This window comes from Cottoperca gobio, chromosome 15 (genome assembly GCF_900634415.1).
Source record: "Cottoperca gobio chromosome 15, fCotGob3.1, whole genome shotgun sequence".
NCBI lineage: Eukaryota > Metazoa > Chordata > Actinopteri > Perciformes > Bovichtidae > Cottoperca > Cottoperca gobio.
The window spans coordinates 3197349-3215902 of record NC_041369.1 but is presented as its reverse complement, the minus strand read 5'-3'; the positions used below and the strand labels follow the sequence as shown (position 1 = coordinate 3215902).

General features: G+C 44.1%; 2 protein-coding genes across 4 annotated transcripts in view; one reads left to right on the top strand and one right to left on the bottom strand.

Moving 5' to 3' along the window:
• fancl (FA complementation group L) overlaps nucleotides 1-3890 on the top strand; it is a 24095-nt gene extending 20205 nt beyond the window's left edge. The window contains exons 11-14 of the mRNA XM_029449514.1: nucleotides 149-230; nucleotides 995-1111; nucleotides 2653-2724; nucleotides 3145-3890. Of these exons, the coding sequence (XP_029305374.1) occupies nucleotides 149-230; nucleotides 995-1111; nucleotides 2653-2724; nucleotides 3145-3180 (307 nt within the window). The 3' untranslated portion in view covers nucleotides 3181-3890. The remainder of the gene's footprint in view (nucleotides 1-148; nucleotides 231-994; nucleotides 1112-2652; nucleotides 2725-3144) is intronic.
• On the bottom strand, nucleotides 2421-18554 carry LOC115019852 (serine/threonine-protein kinase VRK1-like). 3 transcript variants are annotated; one of them, XM_029449512.1, is made up of 15 exons: nucleotides 18383-18554; nucleotides 18028-18131; nucleotides 17547-17681; nucleotides 17051-17106; nucleotides 15923-15992; nucleotides 15083-15170; nucleotides 14137-14245; nucleotides 13862-13954; nucleotides 13470-13602; nucleotides 8841-8961; nucleotides 7763-7821; nucleotides 5965-6131; nucleotides 4428-4553; nucleotides 3922-4098; nucleotides 2421-3675 (listed from the first exon to the last, which is right to left on the bottom strand). In XM_029449512.1, exons 3-15 carry the CDS (start codon nucleotides 17674-17676, stop codon nucleotides 3241-3243), a joined length of 1764 nt encoding a protein of 587 aa, XP_029305372.1. In that variant the 5' UTR covers nucleotides 17677-17681; nucleotides 18028-18131; nucleotides 18383-18554; the 3' UTR covers nucleotides 2421-3240. The 3 variants fall into 3 exon arrangements, with proteins under 3 accessions (XP_029305372.1, XP_029305373.1, XP_029305371.1); XM_029449513.1 differs by lacking the exon at nucleotides 18028-18131 and having other exon boundaries at nucleotides 17547-17695; XM_029449511.1 differs by lacking the exon at nucleotides 18028-18131 and having other exon boundaries at nucleotides 2423-3675.

Below are 18554 nucleotides of genomic sequence, written 5' to 3'. Positions count from 1 at the left end.
AGCAGCAGAAATGCTTGTGCTTTTTCCCCTCTTTTTTGATTTTTTATACCAATGGTGAAAGTCTCCTAATCATCCCCCAGTGTCTTTGCAGGCTCATTTGCATGTGGTTAATTAGTGTGTGAAGGAGCTGTCTGTGGTCTGCTGGCAGGAACCCGGACTCCAGCGTCTTGCACAACCTCCGGGATGTTTTGGAGATCGAATTCCCGTCACCTGCCACCCACGAAAAATCTGTATGTGACACAGTTGCCCCCTTTCCATTTCAAACATGTCCATTCCCATCACGATTACCTTCAAGAAGCTGTGTGTTGGTGTGTGTGTGTGTGTCTGTGTTTGAGCTTCAAGTTATAAGGGGGCGGACATACGATATTGCCTATTTTTCTGTTCATTTCCATATTTTTCTTTCTCTGTGTTTTGTTGTTCCATGAGGTGGGCACAAATTCTCCTTTAATTGGGTTGTTTACAGAAAAGATCATTAGAATAACAAAGATGGCAGAATTCTCTGCACTATCAAATCGCTTTAATCACACAAAAACCATTTATCTCTTTTTTTAACGCTCGTTCTTTCCCCTCCCCTCTCTGTGGATGGGTTAAAAGGCCGTTGTGTTTATCCGCTGTCGCCGCGGTGATTAATGCCTCAGCTTCATTAACATTCAGAGGAGTGCAAAAAAAGTTGAGTTGACCAGATGTTGATTTATTTTTATTTATTTTTTACCTGCCATCCTCTCTTAATGGATAGCTCCAGAAAAACAGGAGCTTCTCATTATGCCAGAATGCAAACGAGAGCAGAGAGAGAAAAGTGAGTGTGTGAGTGCAGAGAGAGGGAGAGCTCGGGTGTCACAGGGTGATGTTAGCACTGGAGCTTTAACTAGACGCTTGTTTAACACTAAGTGGTTACAGAGGACCTGCCCATATCTTAAGCATCTGTAGACAGAGAGTGTGTGAGAAAGCATGCTGAATATTTATTGTGTGTGTGTGTGTGTGTGTGTGTATATAGAGCTTCAGCGTTGAGTGTGGGATTTGTTACTCCTATCGTCTTGAAGCTGCGATCCCTGATCAGGTGTGCAATGACCCTCGCTGTGGCCAGCCCTTCCACCAGGCCTGTCTGTACGAGGTAGGTACACACACACACACACACACACACACACGCACACACACACACACACACACACACGGCTGCCACAGTTCTAAAAACTGATGAGACAGGTGTCATTCTGAGTGCTTCAGTTCAGCATGATAAAATAACTTGAGCTTTATGGATAATGGAGGTAACAAAGAATAAGTGAATTCCACTGATTTTAGTATTAAACTCTCATAAAGTTGGGGGAGAACAGAATAAAACAAAGCAGCAGAGGCTGAGACGTCCTGACCTTCAGTCCTCAGTGTGAGTTAAACTCCAAAAGCCCTTGACCCTACATTTCCCATAATGCAACCAATGTGATTTATCCAAATTAAACATACATGAGGATGGTGGTCGGGGGATATGTTCATTTCACAACCGGGCCCTGTCGGGGATCTGTATCGGGGGGTTTGAATGTAGCTTTTCGGGCTATGTTAGGGTTGATGTGTTTTTTCACGTCTATTCATTGCTGTATTTCTGGTCAGATAAATATTAGGCTACACTAATATTATCAGTAATATACTATTTGTTGAATTTCCAAAAACTCCGCACGCACCTGTATTAACCTAACGGCACCAAATAATACATTTACATAACCTGACTAACTAGTTTAATCACAGAATCACTTTGAGGATTTTGTTTGAGAAAAAAAAGAATGTTTTGGTGCGATGATGTCGCACAATATGACGAGACATTCAAAGCTTCATTCAAAAACCTCAATAGAAGCTTTGAATGTAAAAATGACATGACCTATTTATTCATCATTAATATATTGAGAGATGAATATCTTCCCAAATGACAGCTTTAGCGTAGGTATGTCTTTCTTTTTATATCTGAGGAAAGATAAATGTGTAATCTGTTACTCAGAGACAACCTCACAACAATATTACTTTGATCCATGAGTCATGAAAACAAAATGAGTGCAAAACACAATACTGATGTTACTTTCAGAGAATTGCTTTTCTGCCTGGAGACAACCGCAGTGAAGTTCATTAATAGCCCATTTTGTACACACTTTGTGTTCTATAATATTGAAGTGAGCCAGGTCATGGATTTTTGAATGTTAAGCGCCGAGCTGTGGGGAGGAGAAAACACATTGGTCCTTTTCAGGTTGGGTACAAATGTTTTTAGTGTTCTACGAGCTGGACTTTTATCTCTGATACTGATAGTGGAGTGTGACCTCTGAGTCACAGCACACGCAGGGCTTTCTGCTTCGCACTCAGAGGTAAAGAGGGATATTTAAAGTGGACCGGTGCTGCTTCACGACTCGGGAAATGAGCTCCATCTGCCTGAGCAGGGACTACTTTGTTTATATACTCCGTATTCAATGACACAAAGCATAGGCAGGAAGACATTCTAAAAGTTGCACATGAAAGCCCTTTGAATGCTTCAGCATGTCAGATAATCTTGAAAAGTGTGCAGTAATAAGTGTACATTGGAACGGGCGTGATTATCACTTGACACTGACGCATCAGATCCAAAGTAACAACGTGGTGAAGTGGTCTTCTTTTCCCTTTCTGTCCTTTTCCATACAGTGGCTGCGAGCGCTCCCCTCCAGCAGGCAGAGCTTCAACATTGTTTTTGGAGAGTGTCCTTACTGCAGCAAGGTAGGAGCGCGGCTCACAGCAGGCTAACAGCTGCCTTCATAGTGCTTCATAAAGGCCTTCACTGCCAAGTCAATAGACATTCAGCATACTTAATTAGCTTGGAACATAGTGTAACCTTCTCTCTGCCGAGTGTGTTAACAACAATATGCTGCATTCAGAAGGTTTTTCTGACGCTGCTCCTTGTGTGATGAAGGAGGAAGTAAAGCATGTGATACTGGATCCCTGTGAATACAGCATGCCATTTATTCAAAGACAGTTTTATTTGTGCAAATTATTTGGAGTGTATTTGGGAGTCCTTCATCTACAGCACAGGTAGAAATGAGAGCCCACTTAATTTTTTCACAACACAAGCCTCCACACCACATTTAACTATAACATTTCATAAGCAGAATAAAACTGAGGCTTCTTCTTCCATTTCAGCCCATAACTGTGAGAATGGCAGCCCAGAAGTCCTGAGAAGTGGCAACCGCTTGACAGACGGTGCTGAAACTAGTAGATCTCTGAACGCTTTCTTCTTCAAAAGGGTTTAAATGCAATTTGGCAAACATCAAGAGCAGCATACAGGAAAAGGAAGACCCCCACAAAGACAAACCAGGAGAACAGTCCTGTCCTCTGCGTGGGACCAGCTTCCTGTTCAGCAGAACATTCACCAGCGCTGCGTCTGGGATCATAAGACTGTCCATGGCCGTACCCTGCTCTGTGGTGGAGCACTCTCTGGTGAATGTGAGGGGAATCACAGTCCTCCTCCAGCTTCAGACCTGCCCACCCCTGGTTCACATACTCATTGGAGGGGAGCAGCATTTCCTCCCTGAAGTCCATGTGTGTTTGATCCTTGGTGTCACAGTTTGTCAATATGTGTTTTCTCCTTTGCCAGTGGAGTCGTTGTTCCTTTCTCTCTGAGGTCACGGAGAAGGCGTCGGTTGTTTTGCCGCTCCATTTAGTTTGAGCTTTCTGTTAAAGAGGGTAAGTCAAGTGTTTGCTCTTTGAGAACCGGCAGTAACCTGAACAACTCGACTGTAATCAATGTAAAAGATTGAACATTTTAAGTGTTTTAAAACATCTTTACAAAGGCTTATTGACCATAAAGTATTTGGTTAGGAGCCATCTCCTCTAAAACAAAGTCATTAATGTATTTTTACACCGCAAATAAAAAGTATTCACACGGAGCCTGGCTGCTCGAGCTTCTAGTCCTCACACCTGTTTAGACTGAGCTCTGGGGCTGATTGGAGGGCCTCTCAGATAGCATGCAGGGATGGGTCTGGGTCTGGCCTCCTCTTCCTCCTCCTCCTCAGCTTCACTGTCATCTTCTCCATAACTCACTGCAGGTCTTGGCCTGAATGACCTGCTGACAGCAGGCAGAGCTCCGCCTTCTCTCTGTGAGCAAACAGAACAAACAGCTGTTCATTATTGATGGATTCCTAAATATGTGTGATTGGATTATCTGATGCAATGATGTGACTTCAGGTCTAAAGGAGGGGGGTCTGTCCAGCCTCAAGGGGCCATTCAATTGTTTATCATTACTTCAGTGATCCAAATTTGTAAATCATTATACAAACCTGCTTCCAAAACTATTTAAAGAGGGGGGGTGGGGGGGGTTCATCCCCATATGCAGGAAACTGATGTAATTGGTAAAGATTATTATGATGCAACACTGCCGGCTTCATCAGGGAAGTAAAGCCACTGTGAGTTGTTTCAGAGCTAACCTGTAACTGAAGCTTAGTGAGGGGGGGTCCTCTTATGTAGCGGGCTGGCACTGGTCCAGACTTGATCTCCTCTGGTACATCCTCCACAGCCTTGGCTTTGGATGACCCTCTGACCCGTCCTGCTTTCTGTTGAGACAAAGTTTGGATGATTGTCCAAGAGCCTCTTACATCATCAAGTCGTACAGATGTGTTCGGTTCTGCTATGTTTTAAATCTCCCCATGAAATGAAACGAGTGCTGGCTGCTTTATAATAGCAACTTCATTGACGAGACAGTAAAATGTAGTTTTTTCTTTGTTCGACTATTTCCTCTAACACTATAATTACCCATAAAGTAATAATATATTTATACAACACTAGTGGCAAATGATTCAGTGCACACGCCCGGCCTTTATCTCTGCTGACATTTACTCTCCGCACTAAACCGCCAGTAAATGGCCACTTCTGTTTAACTAGGGATCAAACTGGCCAGCACTTTAGCATGGAAATTAAATGACACAAGGAGAGGAGAGGAAATCAGGAGCATAATTGGAGACACCCTGTGCTGCGGAAAGTGTGTCATCAACTTCTTCAAATTGGGCCATTGAGAGGGCACTCGCTGGGCCCAAGAGGTCAATAAGTGATTCTGGTGAGTTTGAGGGGAATCACAGTCGTCCTCCAGCTTTAGACCTGCACACCCCTGGTTGACATACTCAGTGGGGGGGCCAGGAGTAGGTTAACCCTCCCCTTTACTGTGGTCACGTTTCTCCACTCTGAGGTTAAGAGACTCAACAGAGGAAACGGGGAGCTTTGTGACCAACACTGAAGTTGTTGAAGGTTCACTGAATGCAAAAATATTCCCCACTGACTGACTATTTATTAAATATAGACCTGCGATCAAATCCTTCAAACTACTAACACGTTCTGCAGCAAGCACACATACGCCCCTAAACACATCAACATTACTTTGTTTGTGCAGCTTGTACATTACACAAAACTTTGTAAATATTAAAGTGCTGACTTGGTGTTTCAGTGTGTAAACGCAGCTTTTCTGAAACAATGACGTGATGCTCAGGGCTGTGCGTCAGTAAAGTTAAGAAGATGACCTTGAGTGGCCTCTAATTTTCTTTGATTGTTCATTTTCGCTGTCAATATATCCGAACACACGGCACATTTGTCATGATTTGGTCAGCAGGGCTGTCTGCATCGCTCTTTAATAGATGTTTTGCAGAAGAAGAACATATGTTGTTTCACTGTGACAGAGGTCTCAACACGCAAATCGTCGACACATTAATTGCCTTTTTAAAATAGAGACGCCTTCATGTAGCACCAGCCCCCTGACAGGCTGCGGCTCCGGAGGTAGAGTGGGGTCAGCGGTTCAATCCCCAGCTCCTACAGTTGATACCTAACTTGGACAAGATACTGAACCCTAAATCTGCACGGGCGACATGTGTGAGTGTTTATCACACTGAGAACACAGAGCCTCTGTGTGTGGTGTGCATGTGGTGGCACAGATTGGAAAAGCACTATATAAATGCAGTCCATTTGTCGTGTTCTCACCTTTCCGCCGGTGGGCTTGGTTGTGGACTCCCCCCTGGGTTCTTGTGGCATGGAGAAGTCAAGTCTTCCCTCGTCAACAGCGGCCAACAGCAGTTTGAGATGAGGGTAGTTTGGCTTCTCTTGGTAGTCCAGAGTTCTCACATAACTGAGGAATGCTTCCAGCTCATCTGCAGACAGGAACACAGTCAAACAGCAAGTCCAACATATAAGTCAGAATGTTTAACCTTGCAGAACATAATGCTTTAAGCCAGATCAATCAGGACATTTGATAACATTTGTCATCCGTTGCACCAGCTTTTATTAACTTTGATTTTACTAACAGACTATTTTAGCTTCAGCAATGCTGAATCCTCGGTATGAAATCAGTTCTGGGACACTTGAGTCATGCAGCAGCAAAGGCAGGATGAACCTGAAGGTCTCACAGTCCAGATAATACTCTGCCTGGCAATGTGTCTCCCAGAGGAAGTAGATTAGGCATGCACACAGCTATGAGTATGCATCGTGTGTGTGTGTAAGTCTCACACACACCCACGATGCATCACACACTGGCCAGACGACGTGTATGACACATTCTGCAGTAGAACTTGTATCACACGCACACACGCGCGCGGTTGATGCATACCCTGGCTCTTATCTGTGGCGGGCAGCCGGGCCTTGTCAGCAGAGGAGCACCCGGTCCCAAACATACATCACACACTAAGCCCTCACACAGGTGTGACCTCTCCTTATAAAGAGGTGAGATAAAACACGACAAACTTTGAAAGGCATGTCAATGGGACAATTGGTACAAAGTTATTCAGGAGCTTCAGGTAACTGAGGGAGAGATGGGAGGGTTTCACTGTGAGTGGAAAGCTGTGGCAGGATGTGATGTGTAGTCTGGATCGTTGTTTATGCTCGTTTCTACAGACTCTTAGACAATAATCCATTTTAAAAGGTCCCGTTCACCTCGGGTGTGCAGAGGCCATGTTCACGCTGACATCAGCCCGGTGTGAAGAAACCCCAACCCCCTCATTCATGGCAGTAATCAATCTCACTGTATTGGCACCCCAGCTGTCCCAAAGCAAAAAAAGTTTGAGCAAAAAGTCATCCAGCGTCGCTCTGTGTGGCCAATTAAAATCAACCCAAACACACGGTCCAGGTCCATTACTTTGTAACATGAGCAGGATCATGTTCCTGATCGTTGCCGCAGTAACTGCACAGTTTGAAAGTCCTTCAGCCTCGTCTACACTGCCTTGTTGTTTGGGGTGAACACTAGCAACTGAAATGTTCCAGGAATTCTCCCCATAACTTGGTCCCGTTTCCCAGGAAACAGAACCCAGAGGAATCCTGGGATTGTATCACGCAGCTGTGTGCAGATGTGTGTCCACATACTGAAGAATATCATTTGTATTGAAACAGTGACACCTTCTCCAAACATCATTAACGCCACCAAACTCCTGTCATAGATATGTTGTAACCCTCCCTTGCTGTTATTACAGTTATATTACTGTTCACCGCTTCATTTAGTTTGGCAGGTGAGAACAACTCTGAAACTAAAGTAGAATCATCTAATTGAGCATCTGAAATCTCGTTTTTCTTTTTATGACTTGAAACCGACACTTAAATATGTTGCCAATGCAAACAGGAATAATGTAGTACAGCGTGTGCCCTGTGTAGTCTCGGTTCTGCCCTTTACTCCTGATCTCCCTTAAAAGAACAGAAGATTGGACACAGATTCTTCTTCTCCTCCTCCAAAGACTCGTCGTCTTAGTTCTCGGAACGTGAGAAGTGTAAATGATGTCCTGTGGCCCTGGCTTACCTGTGCTCGCTCCCCTCCCCGACAGCTGTTGGACTGAGTCTGGCAGATTGTCCATCAGTCTGAAAAAGATGTAGGAGGGAAACAGTGACGAAGTGAGGACCGAAACATTGAGGGAGGTGCAGGTCAGGGGAGACAGTAAGGTGGGAGGAACGCAGCAGAGCTGAATCCAACAGTAACTGTCCGACAGGATCCTCACACTGACGGGCAGCACGTGTATTGGTTCTAGTTGTTACTAATAGTGTTGCAACACCTTCCATTGCAATCAATGCAACACAACATCACAAACTGCAGAGTTCTAAAAAGAAGAGTGTGGAGTTAAATCAACATCTCCAACAGTCCCCCAAAAATGGAAGTGTATTAGCATTTCACTGCACGACGAGTATAAATCTTGGATTTACTTTACAGCCCCCCAGCAGACCTGTGGCAGGCTGAGTGTTTTAGATTGTAGGGATACCTGAGACGTACAGTAATTATCTGGGGGGGGGGGGGGGGTAGATCAATCCTGCACGTGGCCACCACCAGCCATAGGCATGAACTTCTCCAGAGTTCTATCATCAGTCATTAAAAGAAGAAGAAGAAGCTACAATGAACAAGTTATTGTAAATGTAAAAGCAGGTTATGTTTGTTATTCTATAGAAGATAGTGGAGGGCTGCAGAGGAACAGTTTCCCAAAGCCTGAACATGTTGGATACATGTCATTAAAGACGTTACATCAGCTGTAGCAGCCACACGTTTAGGCTCTAATATCAACATTGCATGTAATCACAGGGTGACTGTATGTGATGGGAAATGCAAGTGAAGAATTAGTTTGAGCAACAAAAGGTTAGAATGCAGAGAAATAAATGGAGTATTTAATTACCCTACGCCGCTACTTTTAGAAATAGAAAAGGCTAAAAGATTTTTTTATGCTGTGTTGCCTCTGCAAACAAGCTGCTGCATTGTTAACCCACACAATACACACAGGCTCTGTGTGTGTGTACTAGTTGTACTAATGTGTAGTGTACAGGTGTGGGACACGACTCCCCAGAGTTCATTGCTACACGTTTCGGCTGTAGAAACAGTACAAGTGACTACCGACCTGGCCTTGGCCTCCTGGACCTGAGCGGAGTTCTTCAGAAGCTTGTCCCAAGGCAGAGACCCACATAACCAGTGAAGAAGACAAAAACCCAAAATCTGGAGGTCACCACGTCTAGATGGAGCTATGAAAAAAACAAAACAGACACATTAATATATTAATAGTAGCCTACTATTAATATTATTTTATCCAGCAGAAACCCGAGTCCTTCACACGTGTTGGTCAAGGCTCAGCATTTTGTTCTTCACTTTTTTTCCAGATCAATAGAATAATTCCATAAAGAATTCAAATCTCTCAAAGAGTCACTCTATAGTATTTTCAAACAACAGATCTTTCTCCAGAGGAGTCGAGGTTGGACACGAGTACCTTTTCCAGCACTGGTAAGGTGTAGCACATTTGTGATTCATGAATAAATGAAGAGAACTCAGCGCTTACATTGTGTCTCTCGTCAGTTGAACAGTCGTGTTTGACAACAAGATGGAGACTTATCAAGCTGAAAACTTTTGATTTACAGTCTGTTAGTATGGATTCAACGGAGACACAGTGAGACTGCATACTGTACAGCAGCGTGATGGTTATGAGGATCACGGTTCCCCCCGTGCTGAAACTCTGGAGTACTAGAACTGACTTTAGCGTTGTAAATGAAATGAAAAACAGATGCAGACACACAATACATATTCCTCTCTGCCTATTGTAGACACTGACATGTCTGAGGACACAGCACTACCAACAAGGGTGTACTGTTGACCACACACGCGCACACACACACACACACACACACACACACTAAATGATTTGTGCATCGGGTCATCGTTACTTCAACCCCAGCACCCCTGTGCAAGGCACTGATCTCGTCGGTTAGCGGTTAATGATTGGTTGACGAAGCCGGGCTATTGGTCAGAAAAACAAACTAAGTTGGCATACCTAGTTAGAAAGAAGTGAGAAGCCTCTCCCACCTCTGTAGCTCCTCGTCTCTACTCGAGGCTACATTAGCCTCTACAAGCGTAACGCGCCTGAGTCTCAGACCGACCCGTCGGGAGGAGAGAAGCATTGTGCGTAATGTTGTCGTCAGGTTTTGAAGAGGAAGAATTTGTGGACTTTCCTTATCGTGAGTCCAAACATGTAACATATGTCTTACCCTTTTAATGCTTTTTTTAAATTGTGTTTTTTAATTGGTTTGTCACTGGTTCTGCTGTGAGCAAAGCAGTGAGTGACACATCTAAAATGAACTGAACAGCACTCTGAAGAAGCGCTGTGCTGAAAGGATGCTGTACACTTGGTGTTTTATTACTTTGAGCTCCGTACGCAGCTTTGTATCTGGACTGTAACGGTCTCCTGGCGGTGCAAAGGCTTTACACAAATCAGAATTAAAAAACATCCCTTCAGGGATTTGATCGGGGGGACAGATTTTAATATTGTGACATGTAATGATGACATGTATACATTGTATAGCAGTGTGATTTCCCATGTACTAAGACTTCTTTAAGAAGTCTACAGTGCGTTTGCGTCTTCTTGTGAATGTGTGATTGCCGGGGTCCACATTAATGTGTGAGGTCTATCAATACTTGTCGACCAAGTCCATCCAGAAGGCTTGAGCCTGGGGAGTTTTAGCAGCTCAATACTGTAACGGCCGGCACACGTCTCCGGAGAAATTACCTATCGACTGGCTCCATCAGAGGGGAGAAATCTCCTCCCTGAGCCACGGACAGCATTGATCCTCCGCAGCCAACAGGCAGGTCTAAGGAGCGTGGTCACTGCCACACAGGCCCTCATCACATGGAAGGGGTGGCCAGTAATCTGACTAGTTATTACATATTATTATTATTATTGTGATCAGAATATCAAGACCAAGACATGTGTTGATGAGGAGGGTGCAGGATGAAGAGGAAATAAATGTTGAGGTGTGCCTGAATAAAAACCTCTGAGGTTAGCAGGGAACTGTAAACTGCTTGGACCCTGCAGGAGGTCCCCTTCCAATTCCAAAGGCAGACAACACGCGCCACTCACACACACGTACGGCCACATATTCATTTAAGAAAATTAATATTCAGCTCAACAATATTTGGTTTTATCCGATCCAAGTCAGGACACACCTCTGGTCTAGTTTGACATCTTCTCCTCAGGAAGTGACCAATGGGAGCACAGAGCTCTGGTCCATAAGCAGCTGTAGACATGGCAAACATGGCAAAATATATTAATTCAAGCACTTTCAATGACCCATGTCGACTTTCAAGGCCTTGATTTTTCTCTTTGAAATTCACAAACTCTCCAGGATTTCAACAAACCGTGGGGGCTATGTCTGATCCATCAGGATCTATGATGAAGCACAGACCTCACCTGTAACACTACAGTGGACTGAAACCACACAGGTACGAACGAACAGCATTAAGTGTCTGCGTCAGGTCCAAATATGTCACTGCCATCGTCTGTTCGACTGCAACAACTCCTGTAATCGGAGCAAGGTATGTTTGCCGTTTTGGGTGTAGAGTATGCATTAAGTCGTCGTTACAGTGTGGCTTCCTGTTGTTATAACTGCACAACACTTCATTGCTACTGAGAGCCCGTTAAAAGGAGAATAAAGATACAAATACATGCGATACAGACACTGGACAAAAGAGTTGCAACTCCCAGAGTGCCATAATAGATTAACAATTAAAAAGATCAACGACTACATTAAGCGGGGCTGCCCTCTGTGCGTGCTCTGGGCACGTTATCAAAGCTCATAATAGTGTTTTGTGTGTCTGCTCTTCTGTATTTAATGCATTTTGCCCTCAGATGAGGAATGACAGGACAGTGCAGAGAGATATGCGTGTGCGTTCACATACACACTTAAACAGCTCTCAAAGGGAGTTTGGACATGCTTGAGAAACACATGCACAATACATGAATACAGAACAACCTCACACACGCACACAACGCTCACACAATCTCTACATGCTTTAGACAGGGAGGTGAAGCGGCGATGGTGTTGTTGTTAATTATCTCCCATTGTTATTCAGATTCCCGAAAGCGCGCTGCAGTGTCACACTCTTAACCCTTCCGCTTCACAGTCTTGTCGTTTGGAGACGGTCTTCTGTCCGCTGGACGCCCACCGAATGGTGGTAATTACACCGTTTAGCTCGAGGTTCAAAGGCCTGCCATTCGCCAGCTGCATTCACCAAACCTCACCATGGCAACCTGTCAACATCTTTTCGGGGATTGGTGCCATCAGGTCATAGAAGGGTCTGGTCCTCCGACTTAATCTCCACGCGCCGTGGAAAATACTTAGAGATGACAATATCCAGAGAAATACACATTTGACTGTTTTCTTCCCAGAGCTGGAGGTTTGTTCAGTTGTTGGAAGGACTGGAGTAAAAACCAGGCATGGATCTGAGAAGCCACCATGTGTGTGCAGCACTCCAGTAGCTCCAATATGGATGCTTACTTTTACTATGTGTATATTAAAATGGACACGACTTCCACTTCATAGTTATTGCTGAAAGGACATTTTCTGCCCCTCTTTTACTTGATCGATCGTGTTGATGGCAACACTACCGTGGCGATTAGGCAGTCTGAGCCATTGCTAACTCACAATATCGAACTGGAGGGTAGTGGAGTTGGTCGGAGTGGAGCTCATAGAGGTCATCTGTGGCCCGGGCCTCCCTCTAACCAAACATCAAAGCCTTAATTAATGGGGGATGAATACACGATGCAGGTTATGACTCCAGCTAATTAGGGAATTGTTAAACAGAGACGGTACGGGGGAATTCAGCAGGGGCTGCGGATGGAGAATCGATGGTCAATGAAGAGAAGGAGCATGTAGGCAATCTGCCAGTTAATGTGTTCCCAATATCAGCGGAGGGAGGCAGGGGGAGGCAGGGGGAGGCAGGGTGGAGACACCAGACTATTTTACATGTATTGACAAACAAAGACTGCCAACTATAAAGGACAGAGCTTATTGTGAGGGTTATATAGAGACTGCTGAAACACCTAAATACCCGTCATTCTTCACACACTAACTTGCGCTAAGTACTAAAAACACTTGAAGTAAAAATCAGCAGTCTGAGATAATCAATAGGTATCTTTGTCCTGGTGGTTGTGTGTGGGTTTAATGCTGGTGTCCTAGCAATACACCTACCGCTCAGCAAGGAAGAAAGTAGGAACGTTCATTTCTGAGGATGTGCACGACCAACGCCCCAAACTGAAGCAGGATACGCAGCATGTGCACGCACACCCAAAGTTAAAGCCGAGTATATCTCCGGCTTCTTTCAATAGAAATATGAGAAAGACTTGAAAAGATCAAACTCTACAGCAGGCTCTTACTGTACATGAATCACACGCTCTGTCAAGCCACTCCCACTTTTAACTAATCCGCCGTTTCCCATTAATCAGCCAGAGTCTCGGGAGGCCCGCCAGTTTCATGATGAACCGTTGATTTTATCGAGTCGGAGAAAGGTGTCGTATAGCAGCTAACAGATTCTCTGAGCGGAGCTTAACGCTTTCAGGTGGATATTTTACTTCGTGGCTGCTCCATGTGGGGAGAGTTTACTCCAGTCCATGGATTACAGCACAGTTGTAATTACTGCAGCACATACTATTACATATCTGTTGACTGACTAGTTTGCCAGTTGTCTTTAGTGTTTATCTGCTTACCAAGTCCTTTGTGGGCGTCAAGGCTGGTGTATTCAATGGTTCCATTGTGGCCCTTCTTGGGGTTTTCCTTGTATTCCTTGTGGACTCCATCAGGACAGTATCTGTACGACAGCCCATAGTCTGCTAGATACACCTACAGGACACACACACACACACACACACACACACACACACACACACACACACACACACACACACACACACACACACACACACACCACACACACACACACACACACACACACACACACACACACACAGCTGATAACGGAGCATTTGCTTTATTAGCATAATTTGCACACAGAAGCAAAGCTTGATTGTGTTCTAAGTAAAGTGTACAGAGTGTAGAATGCAGCAGAACTCAGTGCTCTGCAGATCTCCAGTAGACTCACCTGCTCAGAGTCTCTGCAGCCAAGCATGAGGTTGGCAGCTTTAATGTCTGCATGCACATACTCGTTCTCATGAATATACTCTAGGATGTCCACCTGGCGAAGGCCGGAAATAGAAGTGAAAGCACAATGTCATTAGTGTGTTGTGTTCACCTCATGGTAATGAGGGGGGGGGGGGGGGTCATTCTTTTTTAAAGTGGCCTGTGAGCTCCAGCTTCTTTGTACAACAACCAATGAACATTACTTGTTACTTATGTTTTCTATGAAGATGATCTCACCAGCCTTCGACCTAGCTGGAGAACGGTGGGCTTCTTCAGTCGACCTCCACTGCGTTCACAGACTTTCTGAAGGTCAATGCCCAGTCGGTCCATGGCCATGAAACGATACCTGAGAGGGAGAGGAAAAGATCAGAGGTCAACACCTTTTTTTTTTGGTTCCTAAATCTGAATAACTCCTAATTCCCGATATGAAAATGCTTCTTTGGTTTGAAAGTGTTTAGGTCAACAGAACAATACGCTTTGAATCAGACAGTTAGCAGCCGGGACTCGCAGGGTTTCAAACACCGTGCAGTACAGCATGATTTATTACTTAATATTCACAGACAGAGGCTATAACATATCTAACATGTGTATCATTATATACTTAATAATTCAGCAATAGGTAAGAAGTCAGGGGGACAAAACTCTCATATAACATGTGGAGGAAAAAAGATCTCAAAATGCAAATAAGTTAGCCAGACAGACTTGTCAATAGAGTTTGGTCCGGTGTACGGGCTTAAACCAGGAGGATTGTAAGCAAACCAGCTAAACGGGCATCTATCAGTATGACAGGTTCTGGCAACCTGTGCCAACGCGTCACGGAGCTGAATCAACTTGTACTGCGTTAGTAATACGCAATACGACAACTTGATTGGTTCCTTGTGTTTGTTTATGAGAGTTCAGGCGAGACGAGACATGGCAGAGAAGAAAATTAAAACTGCGCCAAAATCTAAACTTTTTGAATTTGAAGCGGACAAAAGAAAAAGCAGACATGTAAACACGACTTATGAGCTCTCCCAGTCTCATCATGTTCCAGCTGAGTCGAACACGATACGATCCAGTATACTGTTCCAGTCCGGTCCGGTGATGGGCTTAATATCAAAACTGGTATTTGGACACTTACAAGGAAGCAGGCGTGCATTGCGGTCATCATCTAATAACCTTGGTCCATCGAGCTCGTCAATACCTGAGTTCATTGTATTCAGCGAGTCCTGATCCCCAGTACGTTGGGATCCCCAGGAAGTCCAGATTCCTGTTCTGCTTCCATGTTTGCACTGGAACAGGATTAGAAGAGAGAGGATTATGTCGACGTGTGTTTGCATATCTCTATTTTTAAACTCCTGTTTTGTCTGAAGAGATTGGATTGCAGGAGTCACACCGGTAACTAAATTAAACTCAAAAGCCCAACAGCTGTATTGAGAAAGAAGAAGCTGTGGTGTCTGTAGGGAATGCTTTTCAACTAGAAAAACTTTTGATGTTACATACCCCAACAATTTCAGAGTCTCAACCCTCCCTAACCTTAACCCCCCCCCCCATAACACCCTCACTTTCAGAGGAATTTGAACAAAAGCCCCTCGTCGCTATGGAAAGTAAAAAAGTTTTGTCCAGAATTCACATTTATTCTTGTAAGTGTAATAATGCACACGCACGCACACACACATACACACACCCTCACACACCCTCCCCCCCTCCAGATAAAGCAGTGGGCCTGGCTCTGGGCTCGATGGCGGCTGGCCTGACTGGCTCTCAACCAGACTGGCAGGTGGTCAGGGGCTCAGCGGAGGCCCGGGCATCATTACGTGTGAGTGGCTTCCTCTCTCTTGCATCTCTCCAAACGAAGGTGTTGGAGAGCTCAGACAAGCGTGGAGAGGGGGTCTAACTGCCACTGAGGTGCATGTTTGCTTTGGCTTATTATTAATTACTGTGCTGCAGGCAGCAAAGCCTCTGTGTCTGCGGCCACTTCATCAGTCAAACACACTCCTGCTCCAGCGAGCTGCCGGGACGCTGGACGGATGCTGCTACTCACTGCTCTCTGGTTTGGCTGCCCTCTGGTAGAACTTGAGCTCTGAGAACAAGGGGCCATTCTCCTGGTACTCCTGTACATAAAAGCAAACATTACTAACAATTTCATTATCCCAAGTTAAAGAATGCACTAGGCCAGACAAAACATGTCTTACACACACATTGGAGTTGTGAGAGACGTTCGTGTCCAACAGAATGAGCATCAAACCCACTGGTGCAAATAAAAGTGCTTGTGCATTCTATTCCTTTTCAAAGCTTTATTTCCTGTTGTCTCTTACCTTGGATCAAAGGACTCTACAACATACCTGGATGAAACATGGCATCACAGCAAAGGGCATTTCAATTTAGATTCAATTAGGTGGAAGGAGAACCCCACTGCTTCCATTCCTTTTTTTCCTTGATTCTTTAAAGTATTCTCAGCAGTATTAGGCTTTGTTCAAAACAGTCTGATGCTCAACTCGAACTTGCTGGATCATATTTCTTGTCCCACTGGTACCTGAAGCATCCTGGGCCCCTGCAGTGCTTTAACTAAGGGCTGTTTTCTGTCTGAATTTGAACGCCAGGGCAAAGCTAGCAGGAAAAGCTAGTCTGTTTAGCATGAAACCCCAACTTTTCATTGGTCCAGGATGTGTTACCTTGCTGAGATGCAGCGGAGGTAAATCATTCTCATCATAGCATCAGCTGAACTTTATAATATATCATTTGCACACAGTTTTTTCAATTAGCATGAAGGATTCACATACTGAAGGCTATGCCAGACCAGTTAACTGGAAGTGGACATTACAATCCTACAACGCATCTGTGCCAGCTTTGGAAGCTCTACTTCCCTTAAACAGAAGTGCATGTGCAGAAGATCACACTCATTTAAATTACATTTTGCCACGTCATCCAAAGTTATCTTTGGTCATCATTTGTTGCAATCTTCTCAGTGACTTCAAATTAAATTGTGTGATGTTTGGTGAAGTTGAAAGTAAAAAGAGGAAACATCACTTCGCTGTAAACAATATTGTTGTGCATTATCGTCCGTAACCACGTTAACAGCTGATTCCTGAGTGCAGTGAGAGCATCTTGCAGCATATACGCTTCCTTTTAGGATGGATAGGCTGTGTGCGTGCAGCACCAATGTACTCACCACTTTTATGACAAAATCAGTGTCTGCTGCAACATGTCTGTCCACATCACGGGAGGCTTTGGGACAACAGGAAGCAGTGAGGAAAGGTCAGACAAGATACGGGCTCCAACGATGTGATACATTAATTAGTTTAATTCTTAACTCTTGGACTAGATGAAGCCCTTTGGACGTGTTAGATGTATCCAAAATCATGAAAACATTTAACACAAAGCTGTATTGAGCAGTTAAGGATTTGTAAATGTTGGGAGCTATTGCTGATTGGAGAAGTCTTCATAGAAGGGGAGGGATCTATTATGAAATACATAAACAGTTGAAGAGTTGAAAGTCTTAAAGTCATCTGATCTGTTCAAAGAGCTTTCACCACAAAGAGAATAACAGATCAATCACAGTGTCTCCCAGACAGAGAGGGAGTTGTTCTATTCCATGCATGTACATACTCATGTGACAGAGTAATTGTATAGAGTGTGTGCGTCATCAGGCACAGTGTTCTCATTACCAAGATAGATGAGTCCACAGCCACCTTGACCAATGATCGTTCCCAGCCTCCATGTCTTCTTCTCACTGTCGGTCAGTAGGAAGCCCTCTGGGAGTGGTTTGGGTAACAACCTCTTTCTTGATGGGGCCATGACATCTGAGCAAGAAAGTATGTGCAAGTAAATATTTGAAAAATATTATTATACAGGCCTACTAGGGAAATATGCAAAACAAACTAGCATCTGATGTGGCTGTGCTTCGGTGACAAACGTTATTTCACTCAGTCTAATATGAAAACAAAAATTAAACAACACCAAGTGGCTGGTACAACATTGTGTAACATTATACTGCCAGTTTTGTAGTGTTATGTAAAATAAAAACACCATTTCAAATTCTGTCAGCTTTAAAAATGACTGACATACGATTGCCAATCAAGAAAATCACAGTACATACAGTAACTGTTAACGTCCTGGTCTTTTAGCAATTAAAGGTTAGTTACTTACAGTTACTGTCTCGTGTGAGTGTCAGTGTTTTATCATACAGGATGGAGAGAGCTAGTTTTCCTCAGGATTACGTGGATGTCTGGTATGTACAGCTGGCTATGCAACTGTACAGAACATTTGCTGGTTAAGGTTAGTTACTCGAAGAATGACAACAGAAATAGCTGGACAGTTGAAGATAACTTCCCCGAGACCGTTAAACACACTGCCGTAAAGGTTTACTGACACACAGCAGTTCTGGTTTGGAAAAAGACAACGTTTGGTCACCTAACGCTAACAGTTAGTTAAAGAAGACCCAACTAGCAGCTAACTTAGCTAGTAAGAAGCTATTTTATGAGTTACATGTGTATATATATACCGATCTGCGAAGGGAATTCAAGCCGTACGTCGTCCTTTTGTATAGAAATATATCGATATACTGTCGTAATACTTCGTCTTCGTAAAATTATAGTCTTTTTGTGTTCTTCAATTGCCCAGTGCTAAACAAAAACAAAACGTCATTACTCCCTCAAAAGTGTCCCTCCTGTTTC

Bases quoted from the DNA above. Each gene is read 5' to 3' on its own strand.
- LOC115019852 (XM_029449512.1), bottom strand. From the start codon at position 17,676: ATGGCCCCATCAAGAAAGAGGTTGTTACCCAAACCACTCCCAGAGGGC. The intron at 13,955-14,136 runs GTGAGATCATCT...GGCCTTCGCCAG, and splicing joins TCCAGCTAGGTCGAAGGCTG to GTGGACATCCTAGAGTATAT. The intron at 13,603-13,861 runs GTGAGTCTACTG...TGTGTCCTGTAG, and splicing joins GCTGCAGAGACTCTGAGCAG to GTGTATCTAGCAGACTATGG.